At 32.4% G+C, this 20,106-nt stretch overlaps 2 protein-coding genes across 4 annotated transcripts in view; one reads left to right on the top strand and one right to left on the bottom strand.

Moving 5' to 3' along the window:
• LOC126811787 (SUN domain-containing protein 1) overlaps nucleotides 1-10,672 on the top strand; it is a 34,108-nt gene extending 23,436 nt beyond the window's left edge. For all 3 annotated transcript variants that reach the window (XM_050537691.1, XM_050537690.1, XM_050537689.2), the window contains 10 exons: nucleotides 50-238; nucleotides 500-577; nucleotides 1,165-1,208; nucleotides 2,886-3,081; nucleotides 4,257-4,496; nucleotides 5,135-5,219; nucleotides 5,829-5,944; nucleotides 6,163-6,330; nucleotides 7,775-7,867; nucleotides 8,209-10,672. In XM_050537691.1, the coding sequence (XP_050393648.1) occupies nucleotides 50-238; nucleotides 500-577; nucleotides 1,165-1,208; nucleotides 2,886-3,081; nucleotides 4,257-4,496; nucleotides 5,135-5,219; nucleotides 5,829-5,944; nucleotides 6,163-6,330; nucleotides 7,775-7,867; nucleotides 8,209-8,325 (1,326 nt within the window). In that variant the 3' untranslated portion in view covers nucleotides 8,326-10,672. The remainder of the gene's footprint in view (nucleotides 1-49; nucleotides 239-499; nucleotides 578-1,164; nucleotides 1,209-2,885; nucleotides 3,082-4,256; nucleotides 4,497-5,134; nucleotides 5,220-5,828; nucleotides 5,945-6,162; nucleotides 6,331-7,774; nucleotides 7,868-8,208) is intronic.
• Nucleotides 10,673-11,057: 385 nt separating this feature from the next.
• LOC126811794 (meiotic recombination protein DMC1/LIM15 homolog) lies at nucleotides 11,058-20,066 on the bottom strand. The gene is made up of 13 exons (XM_050537708.2): nucleotides 19,890-20,066; nucleotides 18,534-18,578; nucleotides 16,869-16,919; nucleotides 16,580-16,675; nucleotides 15,286-15,368; nucleotides 14,636-14,730; nucleotides 14,287-14,359; nucleotides 14,098-14,189; nucleotides 13,291-13,364; nucleotides 13,039-13,153; nucleotides 11,849-11,909; nucleotides 11,471-11,587; nucleotides 11,058-11,188 (listed from the first exon to the last, which is right to left on the bottom strand). The coding sequence occupies exons 1-13, from the start codon at nucleotides 19,950-19,952 to the stop codon at nucleotides 11,119-11,121; spliced, it is 1,035 nt and encodes a 344-aa protein (XP_050393665.1). The 5' UTR covers nucleotides 19,953-20,066; the 3' UTR covers nucleotides 11,058-11,118.
• Between the last annotated feature and the right edge of the window lie 40 nt (nucleotides 20,067-20,106).

Here is a 20,106-nt window from a genome sequence, read left to right on the forward strand (position 1 = left end):
GAATAAAAGGAATTTGATAAATATTGATTGATTTTCTTGTTAATTTCAGGTGTCACAGTTTGATACATATAATTTGAATGACAAAGTAAAACAAATAGTTTTGCAATTACAAGGAAACCAAGCACCATCTCTCTCGCAGGCAGATATAGAAGTTATTATACGAGGTATATTAGAGAAAGAACTTAATTCATTAAGACTTGATCTTGTTGGACAGATTAATCAAGCTAAAGCAGATCAGGTAAATATAAATTCTTTGTCACAAGAGGGTCCAAAAAATGATAAATAACATGTCAAAAAAGAAAATAACTTATCTTCAGAGATATTTTCCAGTCTTTGTACAATATACCTATATACATAGAAATTTAAATAATATTTTGATTTCAACTGGTGATATAAATTTTAATTTTTATTCCTTAGGCTGTAAATATTGTTTTAGTAGACATTATAATTAATTGGTGATTATTGTCCCATGTATAAGTGTTTTATTATTTTGTTACAGTCTGTTGAAAAGAAGCAGTATAATCAAAAACTGGCATCTTTAGAAACTTTACTGTCTGCAGCTGAAGTAAGAGCATCGGTAAGCATCATTACCTTTGTTCCTTTATAATTCTATGTAATGATTGAAAAGACATATATAATTTGTTTTTTTGTAAGAAATATTTGACATTTCAAGTTTTTATTAAAATGAGAAAGATATTGAAGTTTTTGTTGGTATATATATCTGAAGTAATACACGTTTTTTTTTTACCAAATATTTTAATTTCTAAAGGAGTGTGCCTATTTCATAATGTTATGTATGCAAATCTAGGCCTTTCCCATGTCGACATCGAAGTCTAATGTGGATGAAATAACTGCCTGTGAATCAACAAATGTCGACCATCTGACGCTATGTCACAATCCTTTAATATTGTCCACAAAAATGAATACAATTATGTTCCCTGTCATATCCATCTATATTTGTCAATAATGATATAGAAAGGTAAAAATATTTTACAATTGTTGTCCATATATCTGATATTCTGTGCATAAAAATTGTCCCTATTTACTGTGCTATACCCTAGACGGTATACTGTTAGTCATACCGGCGCTACCTTTACCTGTTCAGTATTATTTTTATGGGACAAAAATTGTAATCCTGTATTTTCATGTCATTGTTTTGGATAGGATCTGGAAAAAGATTTGTCCCAAGCGAAGCTGTATGCAAACATGTAAGTTTTATTATATTATCATTTACATTTTAGGCCAATATCTAATTTTTATGGCTTAAATCCATGCTAAAATGGACTTAAATTGATTATTTAACATTTTATAGTCACCAAAATATCAATGGTAGATAATCTCCCAGGTTGGATTCAATGGGATTAAAAAGAAACCCATCAAAATATTTTACCATATAGATGGCTCTAGCTTGTTTATAAACAAAATGCTCTTAAAATTTGCGGGTGTTGGGAGGAGAGTCACGGTGGCTAAGAGTAAGTAAGAGGGTAAGACAGTGGCTCGCTAGCCTGGAAGTCGGATTTTCGATCCCTGCATTGGCCAAGAAAGTTCATCCAGATTTTCCGGCATGGTTCCCCCTTGTCAGTGTTGCAGGACGGAGAGCCTGACAAGGACAGCTGTCTAGTCGATCGGATGAGAAAAACCAAGGTCCCGTGTACACATTGGCGTGCAAGTTAAAGCAGTCATTGTTTTTTGAAGCGCGCATTCGCTTGCGAGCGCCTGCCGCGCACCTGAATGTCAACCGAGGGGAGGTTTTTCTCCCTCGCTTTAAAATGAAAATAGCTCTCCTTATTTGTAAATCGTGGACATATATGTATTTTTTTTGTTGAAAGAGTGTGAAAGATTCACATTTCGATTGCCGCTGTTATTGTGAACATTTATTTGGTGTATTCTATTAGTGTATAATGTGATCGCACATGGTAATAAAATTCTGATGAATATATTGCTAAAAATAGATGGCGCTATCCATCATTGGTTAATTTAACTGAAATGTAGAGTAGAACTCTCGCGAGACGTGAGAAATTAAGAGAGATGGCACGTGAAAATTTCCAATGAGAAAATTCCGAAAGAAATAGATAATATTTTGATGGAATTTTTCGTGCGTTTATGATTATATCTTGAATAGGGATCGTGTTTTTAAACAAAATTTATACAAGCTATATATATTTAGAAATGTCGACAAGTACTTCTATTAGAATACCGTAAGTAGTTTTAGACGATGGCAAAAGTTTGACTTCACCGTACAACTACGAGTACTATTATTTAGCAGACGATGTTTATTATCATTTATGTAACTAGGAATGACCCTTTACACACAGTTATTGATATTCAGAACCATTTCCCATACATACAAATAATCCCTCTGCTTAATATCAGATCACTCTCCTTAATTCCTAAATCACTCTTCTTGTCGAAACAGGGAGAGGTTTTTTTAGGGGAGCAATTTTTTTAGTTTGTTCATTGAGGGGAGCTTTTTTCGACTTTACAAAAAACGACGACTGTAAAAGATCCCTTGACAATTGGAATTTGATTTAATAGTAGGCCATAGTGCCGTTGTTCAGGCAAAATTTCCCTCGTAGCACACTGTATGGCTTATTCCCATCTTTATTAGCCCAGTTCGGAGTAGGACAGTAGGACATTAAACCCCATTTCATTTTCATTTTATTTCTTGAAATTTGATCATGATAATGCCTTTAAAATAAATAATGACAACTTGTTAAATATTTATTTAATTTGAATCCAATGATATATATAGAGAGAGATTTACAATTTTGATCAACTTTACCTTATTATAGTTTGCAAAGATTTCAAAATCCATCGAATAATGATCAATGACTTTTAATTAACTACTTGCTAATTAATTGCTTGTTATACATGTATTTGTTTAGGGAAGGTGATCAAGTTAATGCCCAGTCCTTACTACGAATTCAAAGAATGGAAGATCAGTTACGAGAAATGAATATTGATATTGGTACATTAAGACAGTCACATATAGATATGACAGTTGCTGCACAGAATTGTTGTAAAAATGATAGTTTCTATACATTAGCCGTCCGTGACGAGGTGAAGAGTATATTGGCTGGGGTAAGTGTCAAGACTTTCTGCACAATCCTGTTATTTGTGAACACTTGAATTTTATATTAATTAAACGATGAATATTTTAATTGATATTCTTCTTTGCTGTGATGTTGAATTCTTATGAAATAATATTTGTCCAAAAGTTAAACAAGTTAAGTGTTAAAGATACATTCCCGGGTACAAACTGGGTGATTTGATGATATATTTGGACTAAAAACATATTCAAACTAATTAATTTGTCATAAATTTGCTTCAAATCCTTCTCAGAACATTGCAATTGTCGGGGAATACCCTGACTATAAAAAATCGATCAAAAAAGGTCATGTTTGTGTCACGTGACTTACCTCTCTTGGTACCTAGAAACGCAAGCGAAGTCGGAGGAGAATTCATTGCATACACAAGACAATGTTGTCTTTAATCGCTGACTATTTATTACAAATATCGAAGCCTAATTAAATTTTCGGTTTATCCACTGCCCGCGCTTTTTTCCGTGATTTTTATCTCAGAAAGTGTTGTACGTCTAATTCTTCATAAAGTTTATCAAAATGTACATCAAGCACTCAATCTCCGCGTGCAACCTTTGACGTCACGCGTGCAGACACTCCTAATCGTCGGGCTGTCGATTAGGGAAACCCTTACATTTTGTCCTGTATGCGCTCCATGAATGTTTTTCAGGGAATCCAGTATTTTTCTAGTAAGATTGGATATTTCTACTTTCCATATATACCAAAATCGCCATACTTTTATTGGAAATAACACCTGATAAATACTTTTCTGGGAACGTAGCTTTAATTTTAGTTACTGAACTTAAATTCAACAATTGACGTAAAAAGTCCTAATTTTTCACCGAAATCCTTCATACTTTAAAGACGGGATAAATTCATATATGTAAATCCTTGCAATATGTGTTAGTGATAAATGTTCTAGTCATTATAACCATTAGTAGATGTACAGAATTGTTATGTTTAGATTTTTAAAGAAAATAAATTGTATGACAATTTTCACATTAGTTTATGTATAGCTGAAATAAAAAAAAGATATCAACTAATGTTTTTATTTCCCAAGCAGAACAGTAGGAAGTTGAACCCCATTTCATTTCATTTATTTGCCAATTTATAATTCTTGAAAATTAATCGACATTGATTGAATTTGGAGTTAAATTTTCTGTGAAATTATTACAGATTATGAGTGGAAGTGATGGTAATCAAGGTGGTGGAGGAGATGATGTTAGCAGTATGTTTATGTCCTGGTTACATGGTAACTATATTAGTAAAGAAGAATTTGAGGTCAAGATGAAGGCTCTTGCTAATGATATTACAGAAAAGATACTCCTTCTTGAGCAAAACACAGCCCAACAAATAATCATTCAATCTGAAAATAGTCAAGACACAAGTGGTGGAATAGGTGGGATTAGTGAAACGGTAAGTGAATACACAGCTAGTATTCATCTACATTCATCTTTTGAGGAATTTTGAATCCTTTGCAAACTACAATGTTGGATCTCTAAAAGGCTTATAATATCCGTTGCAAAATTATCAATTCTGTTGAGTATTTACAGAGATGTGATGAATTGAGAATTTGTGTCAACATTTGGCATAAATAGGATAATATGGTCAAAACAAGACAACTCCATCTGTACTATTTGCTAAAATCATTTGATAGGCCGCTTATTAATCTTATTGAATCCAACCTTTCGATATTTGGTTTTCTTGAATATATTATTAAATAACCAAATGTGAGTAAATTTTAATGACCATTAAGCCATGAGAAATTACATTTTGTAAGAAATGTAAATGACTGTCAGCAGCTTTAACAAATTTAACAATGTTTGCTGATTTAAATATATGATGGACAATTGTTTGTTTGTATATGCCCACATTGAAATGTGGTCTTATAATGTTGCTGCTACCGTCCGGCAGTTTGGCGTCCACAAGCTTTAGAGGCTAAAATTAATATCCAATTGACTTTAGATTTATACACAGTGTTTAAGGTCATGGGACGAAGAAGCTGCTGTGGGCGTATGTTTTGTTGCCTGGCAACCTATGTTTTTGCTTTTCAGTATGTAAGAAGCTTAGTTGAAGAGTCATTGTTAAAGTTCAGTGCTGATAAAACAGGCATGGCTGACTATGCACTAGAATCTGCAGGTAAATCAATAGTATTTCTATAGATAGAGGTTAATATAAATTATTTTCTGTTACAACTTTGCATTACATTTTTCAGAACTGCTTGCTGTTGAAATGAGCTAATGACAACACTGCAGGTGCTTTTTCATAATCTGAAACATTCAAAATTAAATTGAGTTTTATCAACAATTCTGCTTTTCCTTATGTGATGTTAAACATACATTATGCAAGAGCTAAATCTGCCTATTGCAGGTCTTTCTTTAGGCCTGAAATGTTATCTAAATTATTAATTAGACATTAATTAACTTATTCCAATGTCATTGCTAGCCTGCGATATTTAGCCTAAAATTTTCAGTATATTCTATTTATGTTATCTATTTTTAACTATTATAGCAATAACTGTCAACTCTTTATCTTATCTCCCATAATGCCCCTTTAATATAATTGTTTCAGTCTTAATGATTTGTGGTAATATTATTGCAATTGCCTTGTTACACGCAATTCATGTGTTTACATGATTGTCAACTTGCCTGGTGTTGATTCAATACTATTGAGAGATTCCATCAATTCTTTAGTCTTATTTATATTTATATACTTTACATTACTGATCATATCATTTCATTCCCTTAGGTGGCAGTGTTTTAAGTACTAGATGTTCAGAAACATACTATCCTAAAACAGCACTGGTCAGCATATTTGGTATACCAATGTACTATTCATCTAATTCACCTAGAACTGTTCTACAGGTTTGTTATTGTTACCTTATTTCAATGTCTTATAATTAATAGAGTTATTGCATGCAATTTATTAACAATTGCCTTTTGATATTTTATAAAAATTTAATTTTTTACAAACCGGTAAATGTTGGAATATACATGTTCCGCTATTTCTAACATCCAATTATGGTAAACGTTTGAATATATGTTCCATTTACTGGAATTCAAATTTCATTATTTGATTTTAGCCTGATGTAAATCCTGGTGAATGTTGGCCATTTAAAGGAAATAAAGGATATATAGTCATACAGTTAGTTCGTCCTATAACCCCTACTGGCTTTACACTAGAACACATACCTAAATTACTCTCAAATACAGGAGATATTAAAAGTGCTCCAAAGGATTTTGCTGTTTATGTAAGTAAACCGATATAATGCATTATACTGGTTATTATTGAAAGCTTTAAAAATATATTGCTTATTGGGTATTTAAGGATTATAATTTATGAAAGCCAAACTTAAATAAATGAATTACTGTAAAACATGAAATTATTGCGACATGAAATTATTGCGAGTTGGGGTGGTGAAACATAATTGCGACATGAAATTATTGCGAATTTCTATAGTGGGGAAAAAATTATTGCGACATGAAATTATTGCAAATTTAAATAATTTATTTTAGTAAATTTGTCTATAATATGTGGTAGATTTTTAATTTTGAGGTGACAGTCGGCTCTTCAAAACATCGGTTGATTGGTGATCATTAGTAACAGTAAAAAAACAACTATTGAGGATTATAGCTTTGAGGTGACAGTCGGCTCTTTAAAACATCGGTTGATTGGTGATCATTAGTAACAGCAAATAGTGTAAACTTGTCATTTTGTACCAACCTTCGATACTACTGTCTACCATTGTGATGCATTCGATAATATTTATCCATTTTTGTGAAGAAAATCGATGAATTAATTTTATTTTATCAAAAAAGCACATGAACAAAAAAAAACACCGCTAATTTTATCTCCTATTTACAGGGGGTGTAACTCTGTATGTAATATTATAGGAGGCACTAAAACGTCTGTTTAACAATAAAGTGACGATGGAAAAGAGATACTAGATGATCGTGACAAAACTCAGTATTTTTATTTTATTCAATCAGTATCAAATAATGTGTGGTTACGCGTGAAAACAATTACCAGGTTAGTTGTTTAATAAAACAAAAGATTAATTAATAGATAATCCCGGGTTACATTTCTTTTTACCTGATCAGTGGGGGTCCAGTTAATTAACTACATGTACTACCATGGACCTTATAATACATAATATTATAAGGTCCATGCTACTACTCACGGGATTAGCGGGGTGTTACAAAGAACGACAAGATGGTAACATTCAACAATGGCCGTTGAATGGGCGATGTTTTGTTGAATTTATTTGTAAAATAGTGACCGTTGAATAAAGAGATGAAACAACAGAATTTTTACGGGGGGGGGAATTTATCGTGACCGCTTACAAGGAGATGTTGCTGAATAGTACTTATTAGGACTCTTTCTTGTGAAGAGTAATCAAGGGGGAGTAATTCAATATGGCCGACATTTTAAGGAATTTTCACGAAATTATTGCGAACATGAAATTATTGCGAGAGGGCCTCGCTCGCAATTTTCGCGATGATTTCATGCTCACAATAATTTCATGTTTTACAGTATAATATTTATTTTTGTTATAAATTATCTTTGCAAGAGAATTAATTAAATTTACAAAGATAATAATATCTGGGAGTTTTTTGGAACATGAAAGTGGGGTATCAGTAATAAATGAAACTGAGTTTGACTTCTTTACTGATGTCTGTATGACTATGTTACAGGGATTAGAAAATGAAAGTAGCGATGCTGCTATATTATTAGGAAACTATACCTACAATGATAATGGACCATCGGTACAGTTCTTCCCAGTAAAAGTAAGTTAGATCTTAAGATCTTTTATTATTCTCTTGTTTGTTTTTGAATCCCAGAAGGTAACACTAACATTGGTTTTATGGCGACTAGGTTAGCCAATTTCTTTGCACAAGTAATTTATTTCTGAATATCAGAATATATTTCAGAAACAAAGCCCATGTCATATTAAAGCCCATGCCTAGATCTGAAAAGATGGTCGGTCTAAGACATGTCAACTAATGATTTGCATATATTTAAACCTTTAAATGCATATGTTTGATCTATTTTAATCCTTTCACAATCACACTGTCATTAAGTTAAAGAGTTTTAATGAATAATTGATTGTTTTATGTTCTCTTTTCAGCGGCCAAACCCAAGTGTATATAGATTAGTAGAATTGAGAATATTGGATAATTATGGACATTTAGAGTTTACATGTATCTACAGATTTAGAGTTCATGGTAATCCTGTGTCCATCTAAGTTTGTGCTTTTGTGTTGTGTACCGGGTATTATTTGAATTTCATAAAAATTGTTTGCACAGAAAATAATGCAGTGAATAGACAATGTGTGATGACTGAAAAACTATAATCATAATCACATCTACTACATGATAGACTTTGATTTTCAAAAGTATGCAACTTCTGAAATTTTCTTGTATATTGCTGTGAGTTTTATAATTTTTGAAAGAGCCAATGTGGGTTGAGTGTGCGACTTGTTACAACTCTCAGTTATTTGATTTTTATGTATTAAACATGTCCAGACACAAGAAAAGCTACTGTATATCTAATAAGTGAACACCCTGAATCTCATTATAATCACCATACTCTTATTTCTCATTGAATATAAAAATACCGGTAGTTTAAATTTGACTATGTTAGTTAATGTCTCAGTTTATTTGTTGAGTTAGTTAGAGATTTATTTGTTTATTATCTATTATTTAATTACATGTAGACGTGTCTAACCTAGTTAATGATTATTAATAACCAATGAATATTTTATATAGCTTTGTTTTTTAACTTTTACATACTTATATTTTATTTTTGTTTTAGTTCTTCATAATTCCATGTAAATACTGGTATGAATTCAGGACTTCATTTTTATTATACCTCCAAATATTTTTAACATTCAGAATAAGTTTTGTCATATGATCCTTGACAAAGTATTTTGAAAACTCTTTAACTTCATTGAAAAGCATGTTGGTAGTATACCCCTTCACTTTCAATCAGTTTTAGTTCTCTCATAATTCAATTTCAAGTACTCAGATTTGTTCATGATTTTGTAATTAGATTGATGAGTCCCATATTTAAAAAATTTAAAAAAAATATTGTGAGAATTGATGAAACACAGTACAAAGTATTTAATGTTATAGATATTAATATTGATGGATATTATTAAATAAATAATAATTCAAATATGATATCTTTCAGGAACATATAACCTTACCTTCATATTACACATCTAAATAGCACTACAAATAACAGTTTGTTGTGGATTTGTATTGAATTATTGTTTGGTCAATTATATTTTAAATCGATTGTTGGTCTCAATGCTATTGCTAATTCGCACAATAACAGCAGATAACTCAGCAATAAATAGAAGCAGAAATCAGCAATTTGTTATTTTCATTATTTCTCATACTTATAATATTCTCCTTTTTTTTTTCTCTTGTATATATACTCATTTATTTTTTGTATTTATTCAATATTTTATTCTATGATTCCCACCTAAAAACATGTATTTATTACAAAATGATTGTGTCTCTATTCCTTCCAAATGTGTTCAATATCAAACATTTTATAGTCTTCATGGAAACTTTTATGTTATTACTACTTAGCTATAATATTTTATTTATTGTATATAAAGGATTATATCAATGTTCTGTTTCACATGTACAAAACAGTTATTTTAACATTTTATTATTTATTAGTGTTTTTAACAAACTGTAGATAGATATTTAGGCCTTCTGATTAAAATCAGATGTCATTTATGTTGTTTTTTGGGGTTTTTTTAAATTTTGATATGTAGCCGAATTTCAGATTTGAAACTTAAGTGTATATAAGACAAAAAGTGATTCTGCTGGTTTTAGGGTTAGTGTATGATTGGGCTGGTAGAAAGGGAACTTTTACTGACAGAACACAGTTTTGATCGAAATTAGTAGAACCAGATAGATTAGATTGCAATGTAAACGTAATATATATGAAACAAAATTGTCAGTTGGATTAAAAAATACAGATCCAAAACACAACTCTTCCAGATTCTAGTGTAGTAAAGACAAGTAAAATGAAATTTTGAACTAGAAAAAAACGAAACAAAATAGGATCTGTGTTTTAATCAGATTGCAAAATTGTAATCTAATTTTAATTATATTGAATTTTTAAATAGTTGATATTATTTATGTGAACGGTGTAACTTCAATAATCTAAGTCTATATATAAATATAATCAATTATACAGGTATGTTATATTACATATAATCCTGTGTTAGTTCGATACCTTTTGCATTTATTAAATGATTGAAGTATTAAAAATCATCTGGATGAACTAACATTCTTGCCATGAGATAAGTTTATAAGTGTACATGTATTTGTATTTGTTTAGTTGTTAAAATTTAACAGAGGTTTTCTTGGGGTGTATAATCTTTATAATAGAGTTGAAACAAATCAAAATAATTGTCACAAATTCACTTTGATACTGTGTTATGACAGAATTAATTTTATTCTTTAAATTAAATTAGATTCAGTACCACCAGTACAGGAAGTATCACTCTTTCATTGTGTTTTGATTTTCTAATTGTAAATCCCATGACTAATAAAGAAAATTAAAGATCAGATTTACTTCTATTTTTTTTTTTTTTTTAAAGAAGTCTAAGTTTTCACAGGGTCTCTGAGCCATTTTGTAATAATTGTCAAAACATCTTTTATTGAGAGAACTACTAAACTCCATTTGTAAATATTGCCAAGATATAGAATTTGCAGGTTACTGCTATATAAAGTACAAGGTGATTCCTTGTTCCTAACTCCACTTTGAAAACATATGACTGACCTTAAAATAGTAGCAGACTGTTATTCATTGAAATATATCTCAAATTTCTCCTTCATGGTAAAAGCATTTATCAACTCAAAATATTTTCAACTCAATTTTATTCATTTGTAAAATCAACAATATCACATGATTGTTTTACCAATCATATTTTATAAATAAAGTAAAAATATATGCATAAAATTAATGGGATTTCTTCAAGGATGCAATGATAACTGATGAATTAACCACATCTTTATTCTTTGGCATCAATAATTCCTCCAGTACTTATAGCAAATGTTGCTTCATTCTCTGGTAGATCAGGGCTGAAAGAAATCAAATAAAACTGTCAATACTTATGCTCACAAAATATATTGTCAGTAATTTAAAATATAGATAGTAGGCCCACAGGATGGTTTGAGAAGTTGAGCTGTTGCAGTAAAATACCAAAACCTTGAGTGAGCCATAACCATACTGGGAGTCCTTTATCTGTGATGTGGTGGGCACGAATAAAATGACTTAATTTGTAGTACACATTTAAGCATATAATATAAAAAATTAAAACTTGTGACTGGAAGATATTAGAAAACCTGAATAATGTAATTTACCTATCATATATTTTAGCAATTCTATTTTCTCCTCTCCCTTTTCTTAAACTAACCCGTACTGTTGAAGCATGTGCTAAGATGTGACCACCAATAGGTTTCTTGGGATCAGCTTGGAATCTATGAATAATGAAACAATTGAATATAAAAGTGTTAATAAATTAAACAAGCCAAAAGTGAAGCTGATGTCCCCCACCTTATCGCAAAATGAATAGATGACACTAAATAATTACTTGCACAATTTTTATACGCCCACATTGAAATGTGGTCGTATATTGTTGTCGCCCCCGTTCGTCCGGCGTCTAAAATAATATACAACATGAACGTGTGTATAAAATCTATTAATCAACTTTTGGCAATTATAAATTCACTACTACTTACGACATTCCTGCTCCTGGATCTGAAGTCATCTGATTTGTGACAAAAACAGAAACATTGTATTCTATAATGACAATAATAATTGGATGAATACTTATTCAAATGATTGTCAGGGAATATAAAGTCAAAACAAGAAAAACAAGCGGTTGCCATGCAAGATACGCCCACATTTTGCAAGCTCAAAAAAGAAGCGATTTTTCGTACAATCAGGGGCCATCATTCAGGAAGTCACGATTCGCTATGCATGAATATTTAAAGGAACCAAGATCTTTGTGAACATGTATTTCAAGTTTCATCAAAATTGGATCAAAATTGTGTCCTCTAGAGGGTCCAAAACCTTTATATACCATATATTTACAATATATTTTGTCCGGCAGTTTTAGTCCGATTTGTACAAAATTCGGACTCAACTATCATTAGAGTGTAATGGTGATATTGAAACGTTTTTTTAAATCGGATAAAAATTGTGACCTCTTAGAGGGACAACAAACTAAAAACGTGAATTTTCGTACAATCTGGGACCTTAATTTAGGAAGTTACGATCCGATATATATCGAAAGGAACCAAGATCTTTGGGTTATAATATGTATTTCAAGTATCATCAAAATCGGATCAAAATTGTGGCCTCTAGAGGGTCCACACCCTTGAGATACCATATATTTACACTATTTACGTGCGAGAGGCGGTCATTTTGTCCGGCAGTTTTGGTGCGATTTGCACGAAATTCGAACTCAACCATCATTAGGGTGTAACGGTGATATATTCAAACATTTTTTAATCTGATAAAAATTGTGACCTATAGAGGGACCACAAGCTAAAAACGTGACTTTTCGTACAATCAAGGGCCATAATTCAGCAAGTTATGATCCGATATGCGTGAATATCGAAAGGAACAAAGATCTTGGGTTATAAACATGCATTTCAAGTTTCATCAAAATCAGATGAAAATTGTGACCTCTAGAGTGTCCACAAGCTAAAAACGTGATTTTTCGTACAATCAGGGGCCATATCGAAAGGAACCGAGATCTTTTGGAGATAAACCTATATTTTAAGTTTCGTCAAAATCGGATAAGAATTGTAACATAAATAAATTTAACACCAGTTTTTCCAGTTATTTATTAGCTTTATAAAAGTATAGAGATGATAGTGGATAGTGATCTTGATTTTATTTTGAGAAAAGATTTTTCAGTTACCTTCAGCAATTTTTTGTAATCTGGATAAAAGCTGTGCAAGTTTTTGTTGTCTATCAGCCAGTTCACCTCTTCCACTAAAATCCACTCTGAATAATGCCATAATAGAGTCTACAATCTGTAAAATTATGTAAAACAATTTACCAGTCATTTATGTGCGGTATCCTAAATTATTTTATTAAAAAACTTATTTGGATGAAAAGATTAGCACCACAAAGAACTGAATGCCTTTCAATAATCTTGGAAAAATCTCACCAATAATTTAAAAACTCCAGGTTCTTCATAAAATTTGGCAGCAACAAAATCAAGTAATTCATATTGATGTTCACCTAAAAAAAAATATTATCACAATTTGAAGGAGCTAAATCGCTAATATTAGGGACCTAGAAATTGAGACAAATGTGTCGCAATGCATATAATAATGTAATATGAATGTATATAAACAGATTTACATTCAATCTTTTCCGTTTTTACTCTAATTTCAAATCAGTTATGTTCGGCAAAATATGCCATAAGTCTCAATCGAATTGCAATCTCTAGTGTCTGGTTATTTCAGTCGACACCGATAGTATTAATAATTTAATTGCGCATGCCCTCCATTTAAGAATACAGCATCATCGTTTGACATGACTCGTGAAATATGTCTAGCCTCGTTCTTCGAGTCCCTTGTTACAAATGGCGCTGAAACGCATTATGATACACGGTTCGTGTACCAATCCTACAATGTGCATTTTGTTTTAAATATTCGATATCTGAAGCCCATATTTTGCCGGTAAGATCACAACATCAATGCTGATTTAAATTGGCAGATGTCGAAGACTTTGGACGATATTGAGTTAGCTGCTTCAAATACATAACTTAGTTTTGGTCATAGGATGAGGCTAGTCAATGGAGGTGTCTTGAAAGAGGATAGGCTTGTGGTCAAGGTCAACTATCCTACTATAAATGAAGATTGTGAAATTTTAGCTAAATTATTTGTGATGGTTGTATAAATGTAATCTCTTCTCATCAATTGGCAATATTTTTGATATCTAAAATAAATATGTAACAATAAAATCATACTTGTATAAGCTCTTGCATATAAAACATTATCCAGTACTGCACTTTGATCTAAGTTAAATCTATCTGCTATATCTTTTAATCTATCTGGACGACTAATATTGATAAGAAAGTTTTCACATATAAATATAATGTTTTTTAATATGAGTTGTAAGGTGAAACAAGATTTTATAAAGAATTATGAAAGGATACAATGTATTCTCTGTGTCAATAAATACAACTTTTCCTCCAGAGTAGCCATTATTGCCGGGTATTTGTGCAGTCACTGAAAAATTAAATTTCACAATACATTAAAAATTATAAACTTATATCACATAGAACCATTACAGTTCTCAGTTTTCAGAAATATGGAAGTTCCACCAATACCATAACTTTGAAGAAACAGCATTCAAATCCCTACAAAAATTTTATATTTGCAGCATCTGAAACCATTAGGTTTTGTATTTATGTATACACATATTTTTCTTTCTTGCTAAGTAAACTTTGATAACCGGTCAATGTATTGTATGATATATTTCTAAAAGCTAAACTTACGACCTACCACATAATGTATGAGATATTTGTGTTTTTCCTGTTCTGAATTCACCAAATGCTTCCGTAATTGCCATACTTTCCATTCCACCTCCTAGTAGTTTACTGACAATATACAATGTATAAATTTAGATTACAATTGCTTTTAAATTGTATTTGATCAAACATATAATTAATGCGTATTTAAAATTGACATAATAAAACTGGAGTTGAAATAATTTGGAAGAACCAATCTGATTAAAACACAGATCCTATTTCGTTTCATTTTTTATAGTTCAAAATTTTGTTTTACTTGTTTTTACTACACTAGGATCTGGAAGAGTTGTTATAGTACAGGTGTTTTGGTTGAAGTGAGGGATAAGCCAATGAAACAGTCTGTTATGGTGACTTCTTGGCGTGCCATGCATGGAACCGTGGGTAAACAACTAGAAACATTAACACTGATTGATTATTCAATATCTGACTTCATAGGATCAAAAGCCGCTAGTACGACCCCTGACATGACCTTCAAGTACAACTTGTCAGATCTGCAGGTAGTGTAAGCCATCGAAACTAAACGAAATATAGATCTGTATAATTTCAATCAGATTGTAGAAGAACCAGATTGTCTCCCCTTGATGTGTCAAGGGAGATAATATTTTTTAATCAACTACTAATTACTCTAATTCTTGACTGCCTGTAGATACTTTAAAAACCTGTCTTCTTTTTTCAGCATATTCTAGTGCAGTAGAAAATCCTGTTACCTGAAATAATGAAAACCAAATTGGCATTTAATTCCTTTATGAATTTTGAAATGAAAGAAAACGATGTACATTTCGGTTGGCAGAAAAAATTTATCAGGATTTTACAGTGTGGTTCCCCCTTGTCAGTAGTGCATGACGCAGAGCCTAGGAAGGGACAATGTATAATTTTTCGGATGGGATGTAAAACCAAGGTCCCATGTACACATTGGCCTATATGTAAAAGAACCCATTACAGTTGGAATTCATAGGCTGTAGTACCACTGTCCAGGCAAAATTTCCCTCATAGCACACTGTATGGCATATGCCCTTTTACATTGGCCCAGTGGGTGCAGACAGTGGGACATTAAACGGAACCCCATTTCATTTCATTTCTGTTTTGACTGAAGCAAAGATCATGGTCAATCTTTATCCTTTGAATATAACTGAAGTCGTAGATACTAACTAGTGGTCTTTTTCTACTACATCATATATTTTGCATAAAAGAGAACAAGCAGATTAAATAAATTATTTTAGTTAACCAATATTAAAGATACATTATGGGAGATTTTTATACAGAGTTGGCCATTCTTGCTATAACAGTTCAAAAGTAGATGATGAAAGTAGAATATATTGAAAATTTCAGTCAAATTACTTTATTCTGAACATAGTTATCATCGTTGTAATATTTGACTAGAAATGGTAGTGAAATGTGCCTTCACCTTGGCTGATCGTTTGATTGACAGGCGTTAACTCCACCTACATATCTCGATTATCAAGTAAAGTTTTCAATGGCATGCGGAAACGCTCTACAGCGGCCTCGCTAAGTACACTCTATCATTTAGCCTCGATCTAACTGACGTATTCTCATCAGGGTGCGCCATATTTGAATTAATTAATAAGTGAAATCCTATTTAAATCCGAGCTGTAGCCGAGCCATCCGTGGGTCTACAGAGTTGATTTTGGGCTTGTTGTTTAAATAAAGATCTAATTTATAATTTCTATAACATCTGAAGCCTAAATTAAGACTTGCAATAGTCAGATTTTGCTCTTGCATAATGTATGTTTAATTGACTGCAAGTTAGCTTCCCTCTTTAATTTAGGAAAAAGACAAGATATATGATCATGTATATTGTCCACCACTAAGCAGTTCAAAGCAAACACAAACTTTCCTTCTTAAAAACCCTTTGTTTACCAGCCAAAGAAAACCCCAGAAAATAATTATAACTAATTACAGCTAATTTAGCCGAGGCCTCCTTGATTTTTTCCATCTTAGCTTCTGATATTCCTTTAATGTTACACAGTTTCTTTCTTGTTGTCATCTGAATTCCCTATAAAATAAGAAAAATTAACATAATTATTCATTAAACAGATGGATTACTGTCTACTGAGTAAATATTTGAATTACTGGTGAGAAGATGGAATTAAGAAAAAAGCAAAGTACAGGTACTTTAACAGGCTGTTTCCAATTCATTTATAAGGCACCAATGAAAGTAATCTATGAAGTAGGCTATTTGTTTTTACCTTTATTGTATTAATACCAGCTTGTTTCAGCTTCTTTATATCAGCTATATTCTAGAGAAAAAATGTTACATTCATCAATCAACTAACCAATGGTATTTTCTTTTTTTTTAAAGAACATGTTACGGGTATAACAATACCATGTGGGTAAAAACAATAGGGGAGAGTGGGGATCAATGGGCATATGGGACCGATGGGCCACCCCTTGTATCAGACATGTGAATGCCAAAATCAAATTCTATCGGCCTTCATTATGTAACCCTGACCTAGCCTGGAATACATTGCTGATTTACCTAGACTCTAGAGTGCTATCAACACATTGCCTTACAGCCTCATAAGTACATTTAACCATAGTAAAAGTATTTTTTTCATATTTTGCAATATTTTTCATATCCCAAAGTAATTAAGTGTCATCAAGTGGTGCTTTACACTAACACATATGCTTTGTAGTTATCTAGGCTGTGCACTTAAAATCAAATGCAACAGTAACTGTCTCTACTAAATATATATTTAAATGCTGTGGGGACTGATTGATCACCTGCAGGTTGATTCCTATGAGCATGGCCCATGGGTCCCCAAAGGCATGGTCCATAGGTCCTAGTCATATGATAGGTTTCTAATTTATAATCTAGACTTTTATAATGCCAAGAAATAGAACGAGAACAACAGACAGGGGAATGTTTGATGCCGAAACAATGCGATAGGCTGTGTAGTTTTTATGAACAAATCCCTACATAGTACCCACAAGGTTGGACAGGCGACCCTACTTGTCATGTACTTGACTCAATGACAGATCTTATGGATCTAACGCACATGTTTTACCCTTTGCACACCTCTCCCCCTTAGCCCCCCACCCCTGACTACGTTGGTATTATCGTGATAAAAATGGTGGCTTTGAAGTAAAATTTTCATAAGAGCCAAAAAGCACAACATCTGTGCATTCATCAAGACAATAGACTGAAGATACTGACACTGTAACACGCTCAAATATAGTACTGGTAGCCATGCTCCCTTCGAACCAATAAAAATAAATACCACAAAAAGACCCCAAGGAATTATTCGCTTTGATGTTTCCATTGATGACTATGATATTGAATAGGTCGGTTATTATCTTACTTTAACAAAAATGTGCCAAAATTATATTTTTTTATCTATTCTTTAATTAAATTAAGTGAAAGCTCTTAAATGTTTGTATTGTAACCATTGAACAGTCCATTGGTCTCATGAGGTAGTCCATCTGACCCACACCAGTAGGCCCGATAGGCCATCCTGAGTGATATCAGAAAAATAGGTATAATTCCACTTTTCTTTAAGGTATAGCATTGACACGCTGTACATATGTTTATAGGTTAGTATCTGATGAATGAACTAACAAAGATAAGTTATCCTCGTTGATTTGTAACTAAAGTTATCCGTAAAATAAAAAAATTCGGACCGTCGGATGGGATTTCATTTCTGGTAGAATTTATTTTTAACTGAAACAATATTTAAGAAGAAATCTAAAAAACACAACCTGACAAATAACAGCAAATCCAATGAAACTATTGAAACAAACACATTGTCAATAATGAAAGTGCTGACACATCAGTATACTTTAGCAAAATCTCATAGTCATACACATCTGTCAAAATACTTTCCATATTCACCTGCTGGTATGGTTCAACTTACGATGCCATGGTTTTGCAGCTGATCGATATCTTGAAAAATTGAAATCTGAAAAGAGAGGAAATTATATGATTTGAAACTTTAGGACTAGCCGAGGCTACAGAAAATTCTAGACAGTCTACAATTATTAAACATAATACTAATAGTAATATAGCCTGTGGCTGTCTCACCACATTGCATGATTAAATTTAAATACAGTTTGAGTATTTCACTTTCACTCAGGCCTATAATTATTAATTAGACTTCTCATTTTTCTACAAATTTAATTAACGCTAATTTCTTGGGCTTTGTTAAAGGAGCTAAATCGCTAATATTGGGACCTCGAAATTGACTGTAAATGGGTTGCAACGCATATAATAATGTCATATGCATGTATATAAACTGTTTTATATTCAATCGTTTCCGTTTTTACTCTAATTTCAAATCAGTTATGTTCGGCGAAATATGCCAGAAGTGTCAATCGAATTGCTATCACTAGCGTCTGGTTATTCCAGTCTATGCCGATAGTATTTATTGCGCATGCTCTCCAGATAAGAGAATATGGCTTCACCGTTTGACATGACTTGTGTAATATGTCTAGCCTCGTTCTTCGAGTCCCTTATTACAAATTGTGCTGAAACGCATTATGGTACACGATTCGTGTACCAATGGTAAAATGTTTATTTTGTCTTAAATATTGGATATCAGAAGCCCATCTTTTCAAGATAGCCTAGATAACAACACCAATGTTGATTTAAATTGACAAATAATTCGCGTTTTCTATGTCGAAGATTTTGGATGATACTGAGTTAGAGACTACTTTAAGTCTCTTAGTCTAAGACAACAACATTACTGAGGAGAGTGAGACTCAGAACAGAACATAAAGTCATAATGATAATACTAGGAGGGCCTACCAACTACACTGTTGTTACAGTACTTCTTAGTAGTACTGTAAATGAAATGAAATGGGGTTTAAAGTCCTACTCCTCTATACTGGGCTAATGAAAATGAAGACGGGCATACGCCATACAGTGTGCTATGAGGGAAATTTTGTCTGGGCAGCGGCACTATCGCCTACTCTTATATCGAATTCCAACTGCCAAGGGATCTTTTACGTGCATTCAAATGTATACATGGGACCTCGGTTTTTCGTCTCATCCGAAGGACTAGACAGCTGTCCTTGTCAGGCCCTCTGTTCTGCACCACTGACAAGGGGAAACCACGTCGGAAAATCCAGATGAACTTTCTCGGCCAATGCAGGGATCAAACACCCGACCTCCAGGCTAGCGAGCCAGCGTCTTAACCAACGTGGCTCGGTAGGCGTAGTACTAGTAGTACTGTAATAAAATAGTATTAGTAGTAAGACTCGAATCTACTAACATCATCATCTTCATCAATTCCCAGTGCCGGTTCTACAACTTGATCTTCAGCGTCCATGGACATTATGTTTTAAAATAGGTTTTAAATACAAGAAATAAGATTGAGGGAAAGAAATTGTGTTGGCAAACTATGATAATCAATGGCAAAGCAAGAACACGAAAGCCGAGCAAGCGAAGCTGTCAAAATTCAGACTTCGTCTGCTATTTTAAGTCACGTG

Source organism: Patella vulgata, chromosome 2 (genome assembly GCF_932274485.2).
Source record: "Patella vulgata chromosome 2, xgPatVulg1.2, whole genome shotgun sequence".
NCBI classification, from domain to species: domain Eukaryota; kingdom Metazoa; phylum Mollusca; class Gastropoda; family Patellidae; genus Patella; species Patella vulgata.

Bases quoted from the DNA above. Each gene is read 5' to 3' on its own strand.
- LOC126811794 (XM_050537708.2), bottom strand. From the start codon at position 19,952: ATGTCCATGGACGCTGAAGATCAAGTTGTAGAACCGGCACTGGGAATT. The intron at 14,731-15,285 runs GTAATTAGTAGT...GTATATTGTCAG, and splicing joins ACAGGCAGTCAAGAATTAGA to TAAACTACTAGGAGGTGGAA. The intron at 11,189-11,470 runs GTAAATTACATT...GATTTCTTTCAG, and splicing joins ATTGCTAAAATATATGATAG to CCCTGATCTACCAGAGAATG.